Here is a 22,070-nt window from a genome sequence, read left to right on the forward strand (position 1 = left end):
TCCTCAGTCATCCCTCTGTCCCTCCGAGTGACCTGGAAGGTATCTGAATCCAGAGCTCACCATGGTTGCCCTTGACAACGAGCAACAGAACCAAAGACCAGCTTTACCACGGCTTGAGTGGCAGGCTGCCTGGCTGGAGAAGCCACCTGCAGCCTGTGAGCTCTGCATGTGTTCTGCCATTCCCTCCGCTTCCTGTCACTAACGGGACTCTGAAGCACTTGAATTCCTCTCTTCTGGATGAAGCACAACAAGAGAAAGAATGAGACCATCTTGTTCTCTCCATCTCAGACTCTGAGGCCTCCTGGGTACTTTTATCTAACTCAAAACAGCAACATGTGGCCTGAAGTGGTTTTGGTCTCCTACACAGTGACTTGCCCCTGTGTCCAGGAAGGGTGTAGGAGAGATTGGACTGTGAGAAAAGCCTTAACTGTACTGAAGCACTGGCCAGAAGACTTCCTAGTCGGTCCTACCTGGCGTCCAGGGAGTGACCACCTATGTCCATCTGGTACCAAGGGCTCTTCTGATTAACATGGGGCTTTGCAGGTAGCAGAGGAGCCTGCAGCCACCCTTCCTTCTGCCACCTGTGCCCTGGAGGCTGAGGGCCATCCCAGGAAGCTCCAATGACACTCCTCTGGAAGACCAGGAGTCTATACAGTACCCCAAGAACATGAAAGAGCCAGTTCAGTGGCTCAGTACCACAAGTGAGGTAATTAGTCACTGTAAGCCTCAGAGGCACTGATGGAATGTGGCTTGCAATGCCATGAAAGGAAAACATGGCTCATTAAACATCATCTGAGGATGATGACATCACGTTTTTGTGGGAAATTTCAAGTTGGGAGGTATCATCCCCTATCCCCGAAGCCCTGGGGGCAGTGTACAGGAGTTTCAGTTCAATAAACTCTGTTGTCCAGGAACCTGGCTCTGAACACACTCATTCCTATTACGAGCCCTGTGGCTGTGAGCGCAGCTGGGGAGCTGTGGCTTGCTTGCTCCCTGCATCAGCATCTGGCCTAGGTTTCTATGGTTACAGAAGTGCACACACTGCCAGTTGGCTTCTCCCAGACCAGCACAGATGCTGGGGACTCAGCAGAAAGGGAGCCCTGGTGTCAGCCAGGAGGGAAGTTCCAAAAAGTTCAGGTTCTCACTGATCTGAACTCATGCCAACTGTTAAGCGAGCAGTCCCTCTGTGTCCAACCTCCATAGACACTTCCTCATCTCTCTTCCAACTTTGCCCTAAGCAGCCCCAAGACAGCGGCAGGCACCTGAGATGCCCGCATTCTGGCAGACAAGAATGCAGCTGCTGCCTGAAATTTAACTGGAGACACTGGGTAAACAGCATCAGCTGGCGCTGTTCCTGGCTTCCTCCCTAGTGTCACCGTCCCCTGCTTCTAGACATCCCTGAAGGCAGAGCAGGCTCTCCTTGTCTCCCGGCTGCCCCATGTACTTATGCAGACTCAATGACCCTGTGACAAAAGCAGTCTCCCATCCACATACCTGGGATGGGCAACATGATTTGTGGGGTCCACTGGACAGGACAAACAGAGGGTCTTTATTCAAAGTCTATTAAAATGAAGTGTGACAGGGAAACCTCTGTCCAAGCATGGCCCTCTGAGGATGACTTTCCAGGACTCTCAGGTGGCATGCCCAAGGTCCCTCTGGGAGTGAGCTCTCCTCCTATATGACAGTGTACACTTCTGGCTGTACTCTGTACAACAGGCAACAGGCAGTAAGCTCACCATCTACAAAAATGTGGGGGCCCTACTGTCTCTAACTGGATGGTCTCATGTACACACTGCCTGCAATGACTGTAACCACTCAAATACCGACAGATACTGGCTGATTCTACTCTCTCACAATAGCCTTGCAATAATAGAAGAGACTCACTCTGTGTGAAGAAAGGACAGGAAGTGTAATCCATATCCCCTTTTAATGATTCTCAGTTGACTATACAGTACATCTCCTTGGGAGAAGATTTCAGTAAGATATTTTATGGCCAAAACGTGCCTTCTTTTTGTACTGCACCAAGCAATCCAAACTGTAAATTATTGCTATTATTCTACTGCACACACACAAAAAAATCTGAATTTTGCTTTGTTAACATTAGGAACAAAAATGTGACTGTTTCCCATCTTGGGCACAATGCTGGGTTTTGGTGTTAAAAATCACATTAAGTCATGGTGGCACACACTTGTAATCCCAGCACTTGAGAGGATGAGGCAAGGGGATCTCAGATTTGAAACTAGCCTGGGATATACTGTAAGCTCCAGACAGCCTGGGTTACATAGAAAGACTCCATGTTTTATTTGTGTGTGTGTGTGTGTGTGTGTGTGTGTGTGTGTGTGTACATGCATGTGTGTATGGAGGACAGAGGTCAATCTTGGGCATCACTCCTTAGATGTTCACCTTGGTTTTTGAGATGAAGTTTCTTTATTATGATCTGAGGTTCTCAGATTAGGTGATGCTGGCTGGCTGGCAGGCCCCAGGGATTCTCTCATGCCAGCCTGCTCAGTGCTGAGGTGCACAGCACCATGCCTGGTCCACGTGTGCTCAGGAGGAAACTCAGGTTTTCATGCTTGTACAGTGAGCTCATCGTTAACTGACTCAGTGGCCTTGTCCAGCCCCAGACCTTAATGGTCTCCTCCTCTTTTCAGAAGTCTCTCTCTCTCTCTCTCTCTCTCTCTCTCTCTCTCTCTCTTTCTCTCTCTCTCCCCCCGACTGTTTTTATTTTCTAACTTATTGTCTAATTTTGTGAAATATGAGATATTAGCATCACATTTAACATTTTTAAATTAAAATATTTGCTATACAAACATGCAAAAAGGGAGGAGAGAAGGCCCAGTCATCAGCAAACAACAAATCTGTGTTTTTAAGGGTGTGCAGTGTCTATCACACAAACTTATAAAATATTTTAAATTTTCTCTTGGTTTTTCAACTACTACAGAAATGGTTCGTAACATTCTTTGAAGTTGGCTCAACTTTCTTAGTCACGTGGTTGTGGGTGGCCTCTTTATTGCTTGTGTTCACTGACTCTTGTTTAAAAACAAAACAAAACAGAAGGCTGTGGATGGTCAGGCGGTAGACTGCTCAACTACCATGCAACTATCGCACCCTGGGTGTGATCTCCAGTACCATACAAAACTGGACACAGTAGACTATAGCTATAATCCCAGCACTTCTGAGGTGAAGGAGACAGGTGGATTACAAGATCAAAGTCACCCTTGGCTACCTGGTGAGTTCAAAACTGTCCTGGGCCAAGAGAGACTGACTCAAAAGAAAACCAGAGGGACCCAGTCCTCTCTGGAATAGCAGCTGCTTTCCCAAGCCCTGAGGCCACAGTGGAACTCCCTATACAGCCTGCTGGGGCTCTGAGGCTGAAGCACAGACAGTGGGAGACATGCCATACTTACTACCAGTCGCTGCACGATTTCTCGGATGTCTTCAGAACAGTTATCCACTGAGGAGAGCAGGAGACACTCTCCCCTTTCATAGAAGACTTTGATGCTCACTAACCCTGAAGTCCACCCAATCACATCCCGACAGGAACAGTTAAACACAACATTCTTGGAATCTTTCTCTATCAGCATGATGAACTCATTGGAGATCCCCAGAAGACACTCAATGTCTGCTGACTGGCCAAAGTCCCGGGCCACCACATGCCACATGATGGCCCCGATGCTGAACAGGTGGGCATCCTTCCTCGGCTTTACACGCTCCTTCTTCTTTGCCCCCAGGGTGATAAAGCTGAATTTTGCAGAAGTGTCCACTGTGGCGGTTGTGACAAAGTTCTCAGCTAAATCCTTCAAGTATTCTTGCCTTGTTCGGGTAGCCATGGCCCGGAACTTCTCTGACTTATGGGCCGCATTTTCTGCGTTGATCACTTTGGCTAAAAGGAAGTCCCGGAAGACGGCCGACTTTGGAAAAGTTACACCTTTGGGGATTGGGGGACCGAAGGGAGGGACATCCTTTGATCTGGAAACTCCAACGCTGAGGAAGGAAATGACATTGGATGAGCTATGGTTCTCTCCTTTGAGGTGACAAGTTCCCACACTTGCGTCACAAACCCGAAGACCAGAGTTCAGATCCCCAGAAACCGTATCAGTGAGCTCTGGGCTTCACTGAGAGACTCTATCCAAGGAAGAAGGGCCACTGAGGAGGACTCCTGACATTAACCTTGGCATTCCATATGCACGCATGCAATGTGGACTTTCCCCCAGCAGGTATGTACCCATACATGCAAAACATGCACACATGCACACACAGACACACATGAATACGCTAAAGATAAAAAAGTTATGGAAAAAAGAAAGCTCCCATATGCCCAAGACAAGCAGTAAGACAGAGAGCGATCCTATCTGCTTATACAGATCAGTCAATCATCCTAGTGGCCTCCCAAGGCACAGCCCCAGACAGACGCAAGGACTGAGCCGGCCTAACAAAGATGGTCTTGGGGCTCTGAAGCAGACACAGGCCGTTAAGGTCATCAAAGCAAGTGTGGGCTCTGGGCCCCAGTGGCCCTGCCTGGGAGTCTCTAGGCTTTTGCTTGCCTTTCACTTCCCTGGTGGTGGTGGATGGGCCACACCATCCTGCTGAAAGGCTGGTGTCAGCCATGGGCCCTGTTTAGCCTCTTAGGAAAGCAGAAAATTGAACCCCACTCCTCTGAGCTGCCATGCAATTCCTTTCTCAAGGGAAGAAGGCAATTACTGCTTGCAAAAATATAATTAGAATGTTATGAGGCTGGCTAGGAACTGTAGCTCCGGATAGAGCATGTGGCTAGCATACACAAAGCCCTGGGTTTAATTCCCAGCACTAGCAAAAATAAATAACAATTATTATCGGGCAGGTTACAGTGCCAGCTGTTGAGAGGTTGAGTTTCTGGCCGGCCTAGGCTATACAGTGGGAGAGGAAGGAAGGATGGAAGGAGAGACGATGGGCTGAAGGAGGGAGGGAGGTTAGGTAGTTATGAAGCTAGAACTGAAAGCCAAACGGGAGGCGGGGCCCCAGCTCACCTGTAGCACACGTTTTCAGTGCAGGGGTTGTGCACCTTCACTATGACGAAGACGTGCTGAAAGTGTGAACGAATGTTCTTGGGCGTGAATGGGAGGGCGCCAGGCTCTTGGAAGACGATTGTGACAATGTCGTTCCCGATGTGCCTCTTCCTCAGAAGCTGTGCAGAAGAAGAACACCCAGAGTGACGCAAAGTACACTAATATACAGCCTACCCCTCTCAGCTGAGGAAGGAACAGAGATACACAGGCCCTTCCTGAGTTCCAGTGGCCTTAGGCATACTAACAGCTGGGTGGGCCACAAGCAGAAGACCCCCAGGAAGAGAAACTCAACATCCAATGTCATCACAGAGAACATGGTCTGAGGAGGAAAGTGGGCCACCCTGGGCTGCATCCCCACCTATCCCTCTTACATAGGAATCTGCTTCTATTTTCTCTCCTTTTATCTAGCTATTTCTTTCATTCTAAAATAGCACTCTAATGGTCAAAATGCTTTGTAAGATATGTTATAGTTTAAGCACGTCAACTTAGTAAGGAAACAGTTCGAGGAGGAGTGACCTACTGCACAGAGAGCCCTGGATTAGACCACAGGCTTCCAGACTGGCTTGCACTTCTGAAAAACAACAACAACACAAAAACAAAAAAAGAAAACAGGAGGCTGCCTCCAGGGGCAGCATAGACTTTTAAACTAATTAACTGAAACTTGGCTTTTTAATGCCATCTAGATTAATTAATGAATCCAGAATTCCACTACACTAGTAGCCAGAAAACCTAATCTTTTGTAATCTTGAAAAACTCAAAGTCCAGGGGAGATCCCAAAGCTGCAGTGTTGTAAACACCTTTGCTTCCGACACAGCTTCTGACTGACAAGAATGCTCCTCACTGCAGGCTCTTCCTGGCAGTTACTGTTTGGGTGGAGTGAGGCGTCAGTACACCTCACCTGGACAACCCTCTCTGCTCTTCAAGTTTGGATCTGAAATGTCTCCCAAAAGCTCAAGCAGAAAAGCTTGGTCCCCACGCAGCAGCGTTCACAGCGGGACTCGGGCTCTGCTCTCCAGTAGATAAATCTATGGAAGGCTTCTTGTAGAAAGCACTATGGAGATGAAAAGCTGGGGCCTGGCAGGAGGAAGCAGGCCATTGGGAAGTGCCTTGGAGGTACCTTGTGTTTAGCCCTGTCTCTCAGATGCCAAGGAGGCATGCAACTTTCCTCTGATAGGCCCTTCTGCCTCACCACAGTAACCAGAAACAGTCAGGTGACCACGGGCTGTAGCATTAGAAGCTGTGTGAAACAATAAATCTTTCCTCATCCACACTGATTTTCTCAGATGTCTTGTCAGTGAGAGGTCTGTCAAGACTGCATCTCTGCTCCACACTCACACCTAGGTGTCCCTGTTCCCTATTGGTTGGTTCACATTCCTATAAATGTACCTTCCTGAGGACAGGAGGTATACTGACTGGCTTCTTGCCTTCCAAAGCCATGCCCAGCACCAAGTGGGCACCCAAATAAAGGAGGCACACAATTCATGTTCCTCATACTGTGCATTAAAACCATGCTCGATTTCCTGTGACCACATTGCCAAGACCTGCACATAGGAGGGTCCCTGAAAGTGCTGGGAAGTATCATGGCACATCACTTCAGATGCAGCCAATCATCCACAAAAGAGCTGGTGCTGCCTGTCACTCCAGGGCTGGGTTCACTGGCAACAGCAAAGGCCGTGAACTTTGCCCTTCAGTTTATTTGTTACCTCCAGAGCAGTCTCCCTGTCAAGAGCATGGAGTTTAACTTTTACTTTAACATAGTGACGGGCCAAGGAAGAGACAAGAAACTGTTCCTCAGAGGAGCTCTCCATGGGCCAGCCAGCATGTCCAAGGTCACAGCCTGGAAGCACCCTGCTTGTATCCTGTGGTTAAATTTCTAAGCACAGGGAAATCACTGTACTGTTTGAGAAAAGTTTTGAAACATGTTTTAATATACAGTAGCAGATCCACTGAAACCCCCAGTTCAAATCTGTAGTCTTAATAGAGTTTGATACATCTGAGTAAAATGTACCATTTCAAATTCATGTAAAAACTACACTGGGCAAAAATACAGTGAAAACTACACTAGGCAAAGTTGGCAAAACAATTCTCCCTTTCCCGACACCTGAAATGCTTCTTTTCATATGCTGTGACCAGACATGGGAAGGTCAGAAATGAGGCAACTACTGAAGCAGAACTGTCCTGGTGCTGCTGTTGGGCACACCTGTAGAACACGGAACAGAACTTGTCCTGAACACTACTCATTCAGAGTTCCCAAAGTACAAGACTTCTTAGAGTGCCTTGAGGACAGAGCTAAGAGAAGATGTTGGGGTAACCTTTTTCCTACATGGAGTGGAGGTGTGTCTCTGTATTGTCAGTTGTTAGTTCAGCGGAGAGCTACAGGATGGTGGTGTAGTCCTTTCTATGGCCTCCCCAGCCTTACATTTGTAAATGCTTGTCCTTCCACACCTGCTTGGATACTTGAAGGTCAGACAGCCCTCGAAGCCTAGAGGCAATCTAGAATTGGATCAGAGATTGTCTCACTGTTGATTGGTTGTAATAAAGATCTGATGGATAATAGCTGGGCAGGAGGGAGGGGGCGGAACTTCCAGGCAGTAAGGGGAAGAAAGAGGAGGAGGAAGATTAAGAGCTCAGACTTGGAGGGGACAGAAGACCAAAGCTCAGCAGAGAAAGGTACAGATCTAACCATGTGGGGGTTGTAGCCAGGAGACTGCCCAAGCAGAAGGCCTTAGCTTTAAACTATAACAGAAGCCTCTGTATTATCATTTATACTGCAGGCGGGTCTGAGAATGTCCCACTGCGAGAACCAAAGGCTGGGCAAGAGGGCTCTGCACCACCTGTGTCCAGAACAATCATGGTGCCCTGTGTGTCCCCTGGCACCCAGACAATTGACCTATGAGCATGTGACAAGACCCCAACTGAAAGCACCTACAAACTAAGGGAGGCAGGCAGCCTCTGTACCAACAAGGCCTTTATATCCAAAGACAACCTTTCTTGCTCCCTACAGAGCACAGAAACTAGCTGGCAGTTCTTGACTGCACCTTTGACTGATGGTGCAAATGTTCATGAGTGACTTACTGTCTCCTATAGCAAACTCTGCTGACAGCCAGAGTAAATGCACAAACTAGCCAAGCAATGGCAATTCACAGTGAAGATGAAGACATGGAGACTAAAGTAGGGTCACCCCAGCCCTCAGCTTCCACAGCAACACTACAGCTGTGTCATTCCTACCCAGGGGTGGGGAGGAAGCACAGAGGTGGCTCTGATAGTGACAGCCAAGGGGACACAGGCATAAGGGCAACCTGCTCAGGTCTTGCTGAACAAGCCAGGCTGCTCTAGCACCCACAGTACTCATGAGCTGTAGCAACTAGGACCCAGAGGTACAAAATCCTTTACAGCAGGGCTTGCCACCAGTCTCAGCAGCCCAGGCCCAGCCAAGTATTGCAGCCTGTAAACCCACTATGAGCATAATACCGAAACCCACAGGACCTGGTTACTCCTCATATATTTCATGGGCTTGATGCCCCTTCCAGTCAGGCCCACTTGAACTTCATACATACACTAAAATTCTAGGCACCACACCATCTCCTCTTTTATGAGCCTACTCTGAAGAAAGCATGTCTCAGCCAAGGTGAAGTCTGAAGTTGCCATGTGGAGTTCTTGGTGATGACATCACATGATGGCTGAGCTGTGTTCTCCTCAGAGGAGGGACACAAAGGAAATACAGCTTTAGGAGAGGCCAGTGTGAGCTTATCCTGTGAGATGTGGGGTCCAGGAGCATCTGTAATCTCTGGGGCAGGTACGGCTTCCTCCGTGGGAAGGGCCACGGGCTGAAGACTCCCAGGTCTTTACTGCCTCAACCAGCAGTTTCTGGATTGATTTATTACAGTAGCAAACACATGAACAGATCCTCTGAGGACAAGTCTGGGCCAGTTAACAAGGTACGAACACTCTGGGGCTAATGAGACCCAGGGTACGGGCAGGGCCAGGGTCCCAGCTGGCCTGAGTCCTACGGCAGTCACCGAGGGTGTGTCTGTGTCTGGTCCTTCAGACCTTTCTGCTCTTGGTATTATGTTTGTGGGCATCAATCGTGGGATAAGAGAAATGGGAGGAGTCAAGAGGGCCCATGACAAAATTTTAATACTCATGTTCAAGATCAGAGAGCATCACTGTTTAGCTACAGACATCTTGATGGCAACCTGCAATCAGGTCTGTTAAATGTCAGGGTGAAGAAAAGTCTCCAAAGTTACCCACGCATCCAGGCCTCACCTTTACACAATAGATCTTTAGGGATGGGATATGCAAATGTAGCCACCTAAAAATTCACACCTATAGGATCATAAAATAGTATCAGTAAAACCCGAGCACACCGCACATGACACTGCTTTAGGGACTCAGCCAGAACTGGTACTGGAGGCTGGTGGTCCCAGGACTCTAGGGACAGATCTTCCAAAGGTGAAGGAGGAACAACAACAAGAATGACAGAATACTAGAAACACTGGACAGTTCAGAAAGATCAAGGGATTGAGCTAAGGGCCTGAGAGAAAACGTTCAGCTAATGAGCACCAAGAAGGGTGGGGAGTGAAATGGAAGCACCGAGCCTCCCGTGCTCCACAGTGGTCCTCTCAGCTGAAGGACCTTTGGGGCTTAGAAGTAGTGAGAAGGGAACAAGCAATTGGTTTCTTCTTTGGTAAGAATGAAGTTTTGACTCAACTCATACATTTCACAAGTGTTTAAGAAATTATAAAACTCAGGGCTGGGGAGACGGTTGCCATTCCAGATGATCACCTGGGCCGGGTTCCCAGCACCCTCATGGTGGCTGCAACAATCTGCAACATCACACCCAGCAAACAATTACTCACACTGTGCTGGTCTGAATAAAATGGCTCTCAAAAGTCCGTAGGGAGTGGCACTACTGTGGGGTGTGGCCTTGTTGGAGGAAGTGTGTCACTATGAGAGAGGGCAGATTTTGAGGTCTCAGATGCCCAGTGCCCAGTGTGCCAGTCTCTACCTGCTGCCTGTGGATCCAGACGTAGCACTCTCAGCTCCTCTCCAGCACCATGCCTGCCTGTGTGCCACCATGCTTCTTGCCTTGATAATGGACTAAGCCTCTGAACCTATAGGCCAGCCCCAATTAAATATTTTCCCTTATAAGAGTTGCTGTGGTCATGGTGTCTCCTCACAGCAATAAGACCCTAACTAAGACACACGTAAAATAAAATAAGCAAGTCGAAAAAGTTAAAATGAAATAAAGGAAATGAGATCATTCTCTGCCGTTAATCATGTTCATTCTTCGGATGCATCATGGTCAAGCCGCACTGTGCTCTCTGTGCTTCTGTCTGCACAGGAAGGCAAGTGTGACACCCAGAATGTAAGCACCCAAGCTCAGAAACAAGTGTGTCTCAGTCTGGCCTTCACCCCAATACAAATGCCACAGGCCACATCCCAACACGACAGCTCATGGCCTTCCCCAGGAGCCTCCAGCACTAGGCAGCACTCTTCCTTCAGTCTTCAGCTTATCTTGGATACAGCCCAGATTCCAGAAGTGCTAAGACGAAGCTGCTGCCCCACGGGACCACCCTAAACTCTCACTCTCCCAAGTTCCTAGAGCAGCCATGCCATGGCCGGTATTTGCTATCATGTCTACACGCTCTGTAAGAAAGCTCGGCTCATCTTACAGCGATGGAAACCAGCCCGTTAATTACTTTGTGATGTTTTAGGCATCGTTAAGCTTTCAACACTTCCTTAAGTCTGTGGGAGTGATGGCCAGGGCAGTAGAACCCTCTTCTCACACGACTGGTCAGCATACTATGTTGCAGCGACAACTGCTCCAGCCTGCACCGCAGTGCACTGCCCGCACTATTTTCTATAAGTAAGTTATTTACACACATGTAGAAACCTGTCTGGTCAACACAGTTGTTTGTTTTCATCATTAGCATGGTTGACATGGGGTTCTCTTAGAAAATCTGTGTAGCCAGCTTCCTGATCAATGAAAAACACCATAACATCCCCATAAAGGCTCAGATATCCCGCAGTAACAGCTGGAGACTGTCAGCTTACCAGGAGCAGCCTAAGACGTAAATATAAACTGAGTCTCACTCTCACTCAGGGCCACCTGCATGGGGGACGTGGGAAGCTGGAAGGATGTGCAGGTGAACATGGGGGCCATAGCAGGACGCACACAGGAGGCCTTACCTGCTGCCTGTTGTTTGGCATATACGGAAGCAGTGTCGACACATGGAACATGAGTTCGAAGTCTTTATACGTAGTGTAGAGGGAGTGGGTCCCTGTGGAATCCGCTGAAAACAGAGTAATTATAAAGCTAGTTAGGCAAGCACAGAATCAGGGCTCCTCCACTTGGACAGTGATTTCTGCAGAAGGTGTTGGGTTGAAAAGCACAAGCCACACTGTGTGTAAACCCGGATGTAATGCCTCAGGCACTCTCTGCTCAGCTGTCAGCGCTCTTACCTGGAGCTGCCTCCCACCCCACTTTCCTGTCAACTTTCTACTGAGCATGCTCTCACAGATTCAGGGACCCAGGAGGGGAGACTGTCTCTTACTGTCTGTCCTTCCTGCATCACACATGTTACGAAGCTAATGTGAGGCTGGGGGATGGTTCAATCAGTAAAGTGCTTGCCAAGTGAGTGTGGGGACCCGAGTTAGAGAGACAGCACCCATGCAAAAGCTCGGTGAGGCAGTGAAGGCTGAGGCAGTGAAGGCTGCATGTGATGGTGTGGAGACAGGCTGACGGAGGTTGCTGGAGGCCAGTGTAGCTTCATCAGTAAGCTCCAGGTTCAGAGAAGGACCCTGTTTAAAAAGTCAAGTGGATGGCCCACCAAGTGATACTGACATGACCTCTGGTCTTTCATAAACATGCATGCAGCCACCATAATATACACAAACATGTACACATACGTACACCATATATAAATATTTTAAACAAGAAATGGTGGTATCTGAACTATTGACCTCAGAGTTAGTCATCTGTTGTTTTTAAGCGTATATAAATACATAAACGTGTATATCCATAAGCAGACGGGCTACTCACATACTCAGGTATATAAACATACACTCACAAAAAACCACAGGAACTCTCACATAAACAGAAGCTATACAGATGAACACACAGGCTATGTACATGCACATGTGCACAGACACACAGGAGTGTGCACTTGCACACATGCTTACTCTTATTGTCCAGCTGCGCACGGTACTTGCTGAAGCCCTTCAGGCGCACTCTCTGGCCGAGGAGGTCCAGGAACTCCTCGAAGGCTGGACCCGCTGTCTCGTTATTGTACATTTCCTCCTCCGTGCTCTGCCCAGCTTTGCAGTACAGGATCCCAATTTTGTGCTGGAAGCTCAGCTGAAATGAGAGGAAACATGATGAACTTGGCAGAGACTCCCGACCTGCTTGCTCCTAGCCAAGTCGAAGCTGCGGAAGCCTGGGATCCGGTTCCCAGGAAAGCTGCTGGAAAAAGTCCCAAAGGCAACTCTAGGAGTAACAAGCCCTGAGGAGCAGCCTGGGCCTGAGCCACGTGGGAATGGAGAAGGAGAGTGGGCAGCCCTGCTCAGATATGATGCTAAAAAACGCAACCATACACGCACCTCATCTACCACACCGTGCGGCATAACTAGGACCAGCTTCCAAGTTCAGAACAGGGAAAGGCCAAGGACTTAGACACATTTTCTCTCTGCCTCTCCTGTCTTTTTGTTCTGTAATTCATTTGAACATTCATGGAAAAATGTTGGCTCAAAGGAGGGAAATCAAATCAAATTAAGGTCGGGTAAGAAAAGAATTCCAGCGAGGACTGAAATACGTGTGTGTGCATAGAAAATGTTTTGTTTCCACCAAAGTAAGCTTGATCTCACAATTACAGTCATTTCTCACATTTTTGACTATTTTGGAAAGAAAACATTGGCTGTAGACACGCTACTTCAGAAAGAGCTGTAGCAGCAACTGAACAGCTCCTGTCACAACTCTACCTCAGAGTCAATGCCGTGTAGAGGTGGAAGCCATAGCTCTCCTCCAGAACCAGAGAGAGACCAGTGGCAGCTTCAGCAATTGCTTGTTTTCCTCAAAGACCTACTTCTCAGTCCTGCAAGCAGAGGCCTTGAGCATCCTAGCAGCAGCCCAGCCTGAGACTGGCAGGCCTTAAATGCCATCAACTCCCTGCAGACGCAGATCTGTAACATGTTGGGCTTCAGTCCTGAGATGGGAAAGTCAGCCTCTAATAGAACCCCACAGCTGACCCCAGCAGTAAAGCAAGGCAGAGTGACAGGCAGTTCTTGGAACAGGAACACAGAATGGATAGTCTCATCCATCTCATTATCCATGGTGAGAGAGCGCTGGCGGAAGTCTCCCTATCTCTTTGATGGGTGCCCACAGCATGACAGAATCATCTTTCTCTGCTGACAGATACTAGGGTGAGTGGAGAGTTTGGGGCCACAAGCTCCTTCCTCATCACAAAGATGGCGATGATGACTCTGGCTTCAGCTGTGGGCTCAGAGAGGCCGAGCAGCAGCTACTGAGCACCTGGTATTATGAACTTATTCTTTGCTCAAAAGGAAAAATCCCCCTCAAAAGAAAAAAAATCACCTAATTTTAAAATGCTTTGTTGTTTCTTTGTGAACAGCAGTTGGGTCTGAGCTGCTTAGGAGATGGCTTAGGACCTTCAGAACTTTGGGGACACTGAGGAAGTTGACTTAACTGAGAGTCCAGGTTGACATCAAGATGCTACAAACATGTACCTTGCACAGTGGGCAGTCCTTACATCCTGACTTCTCCATTACCAGAGGGTCTGCAGAGCCACTACTAAATACCGGAGCATCAGGTGTCATGTCCCCATGTCCTGAGGTGTGGTTCAGGCTGGCTAAGCAGAGCCTCCACGGGCCTGTACACATTCCCTGATTCCCGACACCTGGCAGATTTATGGAATCCTTGAGACTGAGATCCTGGGAGGCTCGACACTCAGTACTGTGCCAATTCTCACTTTCTGCCACCCAGGCATCCAAAACCCCAAACTGCCTAGATCCATACAGAGAATGGGGGTGGAGTTTCCAAATATTAAGCCTTCGTCACGGGTACCAAGACCTTCGGGAAACAACAACAGTTAGAACTTAGATCTTACAAATACAGGAAACGCGACGCAGCCAGGGACAGGGCTCCACCCTGGTTGCCAGAACCACACCTCCATCAACCGCTCTCCAGTGAGTTGCCAGCAAGATAGAACATCAGGGAGAAAAGCTTGCAGGGATCCAGAACCACTGGCAACAATGTAATGATATCTGGGAAGTGACCTATTGTCACTTGGCCTCTTAGAGAACTAAAACGTGGTCCAAAAGGCTTCTCATCTACTAGAAGCCAGCAGCAGGCTCTGCTGCTCACTGCCCACTGCCACAGACAGGCAGACATTCTGACTCGCTTCTTCTCAGACCACTTTTCCAGCCCTCACCTGCTTGCCTCAGGCTGATCGCAACACTTACCCAAACTCCAAGCCAACTAATGCATCCAAGAGAAACTGCAGGCAGGGGTGTGAGGGCAACAGCAGAGCTGAGACCTGAGAGCCAGGATACAATCACTGGGACCTGAGCTCGTCACACACTCAAACACTAGATTGTCAGTTTCCTTTGGCTCAGGGCTATGAGCAGGCTACACACTCAGACAGCAGGGGACTCAGCCACATCTATACCTCCTGGAATAGAATCAAGGCTGGCCACTCTGTCCTCAACACCAGAAGCTTTAGGTAGTGGTCTGAATAAGAATGGCCTCCACAGTTTCATATATGTGAATGCTTAGTCAGCAGGAGGTGGTACTATTGAGAAGTGTAAAAGAGATGAGGTGCAGCCTTGTTAGAGGAAGTGTGTCACTGGGGTGGGCTTTGAAGTTTCAAAAGCCCACACTAAGCCAACCTCTCCTCTCTCTGCTCATGAATCAAGACGTACAACGCCCACCTCCCTCTCCTGCACCATGTGTCCCTGCGTGCCACTATGCTTCTTGCCATGATAATGAAATGTCTGTAAGCAAGTCCACAATTAAATGCTTTCTTTTATAAGCGTTGCCTTGGTCTTGGTGTCTCTTCACAGCATAGAACAGTGACTAAGACAGTTTGTTGTTATCAACAAGAAGATTTAAACACAAATTTAGGCAGCAAGAAAGAAAAGCGATGGACGTCCTTGAAATCCGGCTACACACACAGAGCAGCAGCTCAGCTCAGCTCCATCCCACGCTCAGTTGGTGGTGTGCACCTGAGGCCTGGGTGAAGCAAATGTCTACCTGGTGTGTCCAGGCCATGTGGCCAAGAGGGGAGGAGCAGCGAGCCCTCAGGACAGACTTTGTCACAGATGCCATACTGAGGTGTGTGTCTGGAGCCTATCACGGAAGACCAGCCTATGAATTCCTTGGTGTGTAAAACTAGAACAGTTTCTTTGAAAAGGAAAAGAAGAAATGGCTGTGAAGAGCACTTGCTGGCCGTACAGAGGATCCAACTTCAACTCCCAGCACCCAGAGGACGGCTCAGAATCACCACTAACTCCAGTTTTAGGGAACTGACCCCCTCTTCAGGGGTCATACACACAGGAAAACATCCACTCATAAAAATAATGTATCTTAAAAAACAAAAGGGAAATGCATGCATAAAAACACATGCACACACGGGCGAGCACACACACACACACACACACACACACACACACACACACACAGAGGCATTCTAGAAGCTGGGGGGTTAATTTATGGAAACATTGTGTCAAAGCCTTCAAGGCCCCACAATGTAACTTCTTTTCAGCTTTCCACAGGGTTCTGGATCCTAGCTTGAAACATCTTACCAAATCCAACAAACAAATGAACAAGCTTGAGTTTCCACATTGTGTCCTGAAGGGAAATATGATGGCCAGGAGCCAACCACAGCAGCCCAGCAAGGCTACAGACCTTGAGAAAGAGAAGCCCCAGTGAGGTTAATTACCACTTGGGTATCTGAACTTCTTTTTGTTGTGCAGGTGCCCTCACAGGCAGATTTGCTTTCAGGAAAGTAAACAGCAACAGCGGTTTCCGGTTAGAAGGGTTAGAAGGGTGGAGTCAGCTGGGTGGGGGCAAACAGCATCTTCTTTAGGAGTAAACAGCCTCAACAGTGATTTCCCAACAGCCCTTTATGTCCATGACACCCAAGGAGCTGTCAGAGCAGAAAGGTCAGCTGATGCTCATGTCTACCCGTCCTCACAAAATAAAGCCACGTCAGCAAGGCAAAGCCAGAAGAGAAAGCAAGGAAACACTTGGAGCCTGCCTCCACAACTGCCTCCAGGACATCCAATTCCCAGACAGTGTCACCCCAAGGGCTCACAACGCTGGGCATTACTTCTGGACCTGCCTGGCTTATGGTCTCATGAGTCACCTGCCTCACCGTGAGAACACGGCAGGCTACAGGCTTTGTGGTCTGTTCCCACAAAGCAAAACCACATGGGTTTGGGAAAAATGAAGCCTCTGTGGAATTGGCTAAAGTGGTTTTTGGGGCCACATACTTCATTTGAAGGTCTTAATTATAAATGGTTTCAAAGGAAAGAACATGAGAAATCTAGCGTGACAGTTCATGTTTATAATTCTGGCTACCTTGGAGACTGAGGCAGGAGGATTCTGAGTTCAAAGCCAGCCAAAGACTTGTCTGGAGGTGGGGTTATACAAATGAAGAGTTTCATTTTCAAGTGTGCAGTCCAGATTTGCATGAGCTTTCTGGTCACATGCTGTACGTACCCCTTGTTCATCCAGCTTGAGCAGCTGCTCTGGGACCTTGGGGGAGTTGGCTGCTTGCCGCAGACACTGAATACTCAGCTCTGGGATAACATACTCCAGGACTTCCTTGAGGGGCAGGCCCCGGGCGGTGCCGTGCCGGGCTGTGGACGGGACAGCATCTTCTAGGATTGCTCCTCTCAGAGTTGTAAGCTGTGGCAAATGAGACTCCCATTAGTACTTGCTGCTCATTATTCTCAAGGGGATCAAATAGTTTATCAAATGGAAATGAGGCACTCCATCTGAAAACATAAATTGAACATGCTGTTTATCAACAACATCCCTACAGAGGGATGGGGAGACATCAGAGGAGCTGAGACAAACAGGAGCCAGAGCTTCAGCAGACAACCAGCCTTTCTGTTAGCCCTCTCTCTGCCTCCTGCTTATACATCAAGGATATGAGCTCTTAGCCACTGTTCCAGTGTCACGCCTGCCTGCTGCCATGGTTCCGACCATGATGATCATGGACTCTAACCCTTGTCACGCCTGCCTGCTGCCATGGTTCCGACCATGATGATCATGGACTCTAACCCTTGGTAACCATAAGCCCCAACAAATGCTTTCTTTTATACTGCCGTGGTCATGGTGTCTTTACAGAAATAGAAAAGTATAGAAGACACCTAGGTCACCATTCTAGGCTGACATGATAGGGAAAGACACTGCCCTATGTCCAAGGGATCTTACTGCTTGACCTTGGGAACCGAGTGTCATCCAGAGACACATGGCACACACACTAGCCATGCTGTCAATAGATGGAAGGAAGGTGACTAGTGTGACAGTTGGTTTCATCAATTATTTAAATTCAATTACTATCCTAACCTTTAGTCTGCACAGGTCTATTTTCAAAGCTGTCACTCAAGAAAAGGGCTTAGCACATATGAACATAGTCAGCCTCAGGTCATCAGCATTAGCACCCAGTCAGTCTAGCTCAGCAGGACATCTGCAAATACCAGCTGAGGCACAGTGTCAGCATGCTTAAAGAAGCAGAGGAAAGTAGAAAGGCCTCTTTTTCTGTCTGACCTAAAGTGGTTAGCTGACACATTCTGGAAGATATGCCAAATAGGCCCCATGCTGATTATGTGAGCCAAAAGACCAAGACCTGCTGTGCGGGGACCCTGATTCCTTAGGGTGGCTGGTGTCTGCTGTTTAGCTGCCCAATGTGTGTAATGACCTCAGTTGTTACTCAGTATGAAGCCCAGGGGCACAAAAAGCTGCTCTCTGTAGTGTGGTCACCTTGGTTATGCCAGCCCCACTGCATGCTGCCCCACTGCGTGCTGCCCCACTGCGTGCTGCCCCACTGCATGCTGCCCCATCTTTTGCATTTAGTTTTAAACTCATTTATTACTTCTGATGGGAACTGTGTAGATCACATCCGTTCTTATGTCTCAGCCCCAGAACTGTCCACCTTCACCATGCTGTCCTATCATGCAATTCGGTGAAACTGTGGTCACCTGAGACCCAAAATAGGGGCTTCCAAGTGTTTTACTTAGGATGAAACCACATAACCACCTCTCAGTGTCCTCAGTGGATGACGTAAGTAGTGTGGCAATGACCAACAGCAGCTTCTTACCTCACTTGTTCTGAAGGCCACCCTATAGTTGAACTGCGACCCTTCTTTCTCCCTGGGGTCTTCCACCTTCTCCCTCCGGATGCTGACAGCCACAGGGCCAAGATTTTCATCTATTCCAAAGTAGTTCTGGTGCTCTGAGAGTCAAAACAGCAGATTCAGGAGAGAGTGACGCTATAGCAGCAATCCATGTAGTAAGTCCCAGAACAGTGCCACAAGGCTACACCATGATCCTTCCCACAGCTGGGGTCTTCTGGCTTCGGATCTAGACAAGCTTACCTAGTTGGTGTCGTCTCATGGGCTACCTCTCTGTTTTCCTACTCTGCTTTGCACTGTCACAGCATGCTGAGGGTCCCACCTCAAAGCTGCTGTTCTGCAGATAGCACCATTAGGAAGATGGGTCAGCATCCTCACACAGTGGAGGGGGGAGGGGCAAGGAGTCTGCACTGCTCTATTCCATATGGAAGGTGACCTTCTCATACTGAATGAGACGCCTGAGGTTACCCAATGAGCCATTCAGACTAGCCAGAGTAATCTTAGCCATCAGTGGAGTGGCAAAGGTCACCATGTCATTAAACTGTCCCTAGTGTCTAAGGAGAAATTTAGAGACAGGAAGCACATGATGGTTTCTGGGCTGTGAAGGTCACTGCTCCTAAAAATTCAGTAATTCCCTCTGCCAAGCTGTCAGTTCATCTTTTCTTTCCCATAAATCCCTGGTCCTTGAAAAAACACCTGAGTCACACAACCCCATGGCAGGGATGGACCTTGGGATGTCCCATTTACCAAGCAGAGGATGTCACAGGACACACTTTCTAATGGACGGTCACCAGCCTGCATTCTTCTGTATAATAGCCACATGGGAGGGGACATTTACCAGTGTGGACACAGGGGAACATTCAAGGAAGCAATCCTCACTCACAATGTGATTCTCTTCCTAGTGATGGGTGTTCCCCGCTCTATGGACAACCCTCTGGACTACAGAACAATGAGGAGTCACTATGTCTCATGGTAGCTTCCATACTTTAGAACAGCCCATCTTAGCACAGCATAGCAGAGGCAGTTGGGCCTTGCCAAACAGAGGAACTGCCATATACCCACTGACACAGGATAAGAGCTTGTCTATTGTCAGCAGCCACATCAGACGGCGAGTCACGCAGAACAGGGGTAGCTGGGACCTCAGGAACTGCTCCTTCATCCTCTGCAAACCACTCACAGCCTGGTCAGTGCTCCAGGGGTTCTATCCTTCACCCCTCATTTTTTTCCCTGCCCTTACACAAAGCTGCACATTCACCCCTCTGATGCCACCTTCCAGGTTTCAGCTACTCTAGCCCAACTCTCAGTTTTTGAGTTTGGGAAGCCTGAAGCTCACAAGGGTCCTAGCTGTGGTTTTGTGCTCTGAGAACTTCTGGAGAGATCTGAAGTCACCAAAGGGGCAACTGCCTGCTCCACTCCAGCCAACACTGCACAAATTGGTTCTGAAATGCAGGCCATTTGTTTTATACTGCTTGGGGATCAGACTAGTGTAACACAGATACTCAGTTGTTCTAGAACCAGGCGGAGCCAGAAACTGAAAGGAGGCTACTTTTGGGGTGAAGGTGGATTAGCTTCAAATTGGAGAAAGCCTGTGTGGTAGATACAGTATGTGCTGCCGACAGCCAAGACAGTGGGTAGAACAGTGTCACCAAACACACATCAGGTTTGAAGAAGCTGAGAAGCCATTTGTGAGTGTAATCAGTAGTTTAAAACCACAGTACGAGGATGTTAACTGGTCACTTCAGTGTGTCTTGTTCTCTTGACATGCATTAGTGACTGAAGCATATAGAGCCAGTGAGCAGAGGATACAGGAAGGTGCCCTCTCACCTCCCTGCGTGCGGACCCATGTCCCAGCCACATCTTGCTTTCATTTCTGGCTCTACCTCTGACTCATTCACATGCTTGCACTTCTGAACGCAGATGTGGAGGTGAAATCCCCATGGTTCACAGGCACCTGTGCCTGCAGACCCCACAGCAGTTCTGCCTCACCAGTCTTTGCTAGGAATCTCCTGGTGGTGCTTTTAGTTTCAGTAAGAAGTCTGTGGAATGCCTGCATGTGTTTCTAAAGAAATTAAAATTTCCCTAGGTTTGAGAACATGCTGCCTAGCTCAGCTCCTATATAGAGCATGCCCACAGACCGTGAAGATGTGAACAGTCTATGCTCTGTCCCCTCCCCCACTTCCCCAGAGGGAACAAAGGCAACTCTTTTAAAGGACATCCTGCATCCCTTTCAGGAAAGATCTGTGTTAATTCTGTTCAGAGAAGCCCTGCCACTCTGGACAGAGGCTCACAAGCAAGCCCCTCATAGCTGTGTGCATTCAAACCCTGGCCCCCCACAGCCTGGCCTTATTTCTAAACCAATGAGCTGATGATTTCCATAAAATTGTTTCAGGGGTGAATCAAATGAAATCCTTCCCTGGCAGGGTGGAAACCACGAGGAAGCTGTTGATAAGTTGAATGAAAATCCACACATCACACGAATACAATAGAACAGGATTTTAAAAAGTGGTTAACAAGATTGCAGTGTGGGAATGAGAGTCGCAGTATCTGGTGTTGTATCCTGGCTGTTCCATCAAGAATGGGGGAAAGGAAGACAGCGGACCGGGGCGCTCAGGCCCCCAGCCCAAGGCTGTTTCTAGACTCTGCAGTATCTTAAAAGGAAGATTGATTAATGGGTAAGTCGCCAATGAGTCCATGGGCCTGAAGAGATGGACGAGGCAGCTCTGCCAGGCAGTTAGTGCCTGTGGTAAAGCACATGGCAAGATCATAGCAGCCACGCGCCCCAGGACCCATGTCCCCCATGCCTCTGAAGCCTGTGACTCCTGTATCCTAAAAAGCAGCTTGCAGGTTCTCTGCCTTTCAACAACTGACTCCCTGCACCCTCACTGCCTGAGCAGGGGAGCAAGTGCCTGGCACTGTCCCTTGGTGCCAGAGTCCCAGGTCATCTGTGCAGTTCCTCTTGCTATGAGTTCCTGGACTCAATGGACCTGTTTGCAGCAGTGATGAGGGCCAGGGAAAGAGGGTGGGCAGAGAGCATCAACAGTGTCATAGAATAGTATTCTTGCTAGGTGGCACTCTGTTCACCCTAATGAATTTAACAGTGCCCAACTACCTTTTAGTCACTGTCTCTATAAAATGGGAAGAAAAGGCGGGGACATGAAACTCAAAGGAAAGAGTCATGACTGACTCAGCAGAGAGTTCAGGGGATTCATAAGACATGCCCTTCCCTCAACCCTCAGGCCAGCATCAGTGACACTGGGGTGAGTGTGTGTGGAGCCAGGTGGCAGCTTCACCAGACAGGCTCCCTGCTCATCCCAGCTCCCTTCTTCTCTCATCTCTTAACCATCAAAACAAAGTGCTGCCTTTAATTCTGTGTCCGGGTGTGGCAGAGACAATGGCCTCTTTCAGGAGAGAAGGACACGGACACACACACACACACACACACACACACACACACACACACACGTAAGAATGCAGGGGCCTGTGCAGTGTGACAGGCACTGTTCTAAGTCCTTTGCAGAATGTCCCTGAATCATTAGCTCATTTTAAAGATGGACTTGGGTGGGCTAGGAATCCATGAGTGTTCTCCACCTGGCCCATCCATAGTGCTAGGTTATCAAGCATGGACTTCCAAGCTGTAGCTACCATA

General features: G+C 48.6%; 1 protein-coding gene across 6 annotated transcripts in view; it reads right to left on the reverse strand.

Annotated features, from left to right (window-relative positions):
• Sipa1l2 (signal induced proliferation associated 1 like 2) overlaps positions 1-22,070 on the reverse strand; it is a 146,166-nt gene that overhangs the window by 43,780 nt on the left and 80,316 nt on the right. For all 6 annotated transcript variants that reach the window (XM_076916051.1, XM_076916054.1, XM_076916050.1 and 3 more), the window contains 6 exons: positions 18,392-18,525; positions 16,786-16,974; positions 12,231-12,405; positions 11,238-11,341; positions 5,007-5,164; positions 3,408-3,984 (listed from right to left, as the gene is read on the reverse strand). In XM_076916051.1, coding sequence (XP_076772166.1) covers positions 3,408-3,984; positions 5,007-5,164; positions 11,238-11,341; positions 12,231-12,405; positions 16,786-16,974; positions 18,392-18,525 — 1,337 coding nt within the window. The remainder of the gene's footprint in view (positions 1-3,407; positions 3,985-5,006; positions 5,165-11,237; positions 11,342-12,230; positions 12,406-16,785; positions 16,975-18,391; positions 18,526-22,070) is intronic.

This window comes from Arvicanthis niloticus, chromosome 18 (assembly GCF_011762505.2).
Source record: "Arvicanthis niloticus isolate mArvNil1 chromosome 18, mArvNil1.pat.X, whole genome shotgun sequence".
NCBI classification, from domain to species: domain Eukaryota; kingdom Metazoa; phylum Chordata; class Mammalia; order Rodentia; family Muridae; genus Arvicanthis; species Arvicanthis niloticus.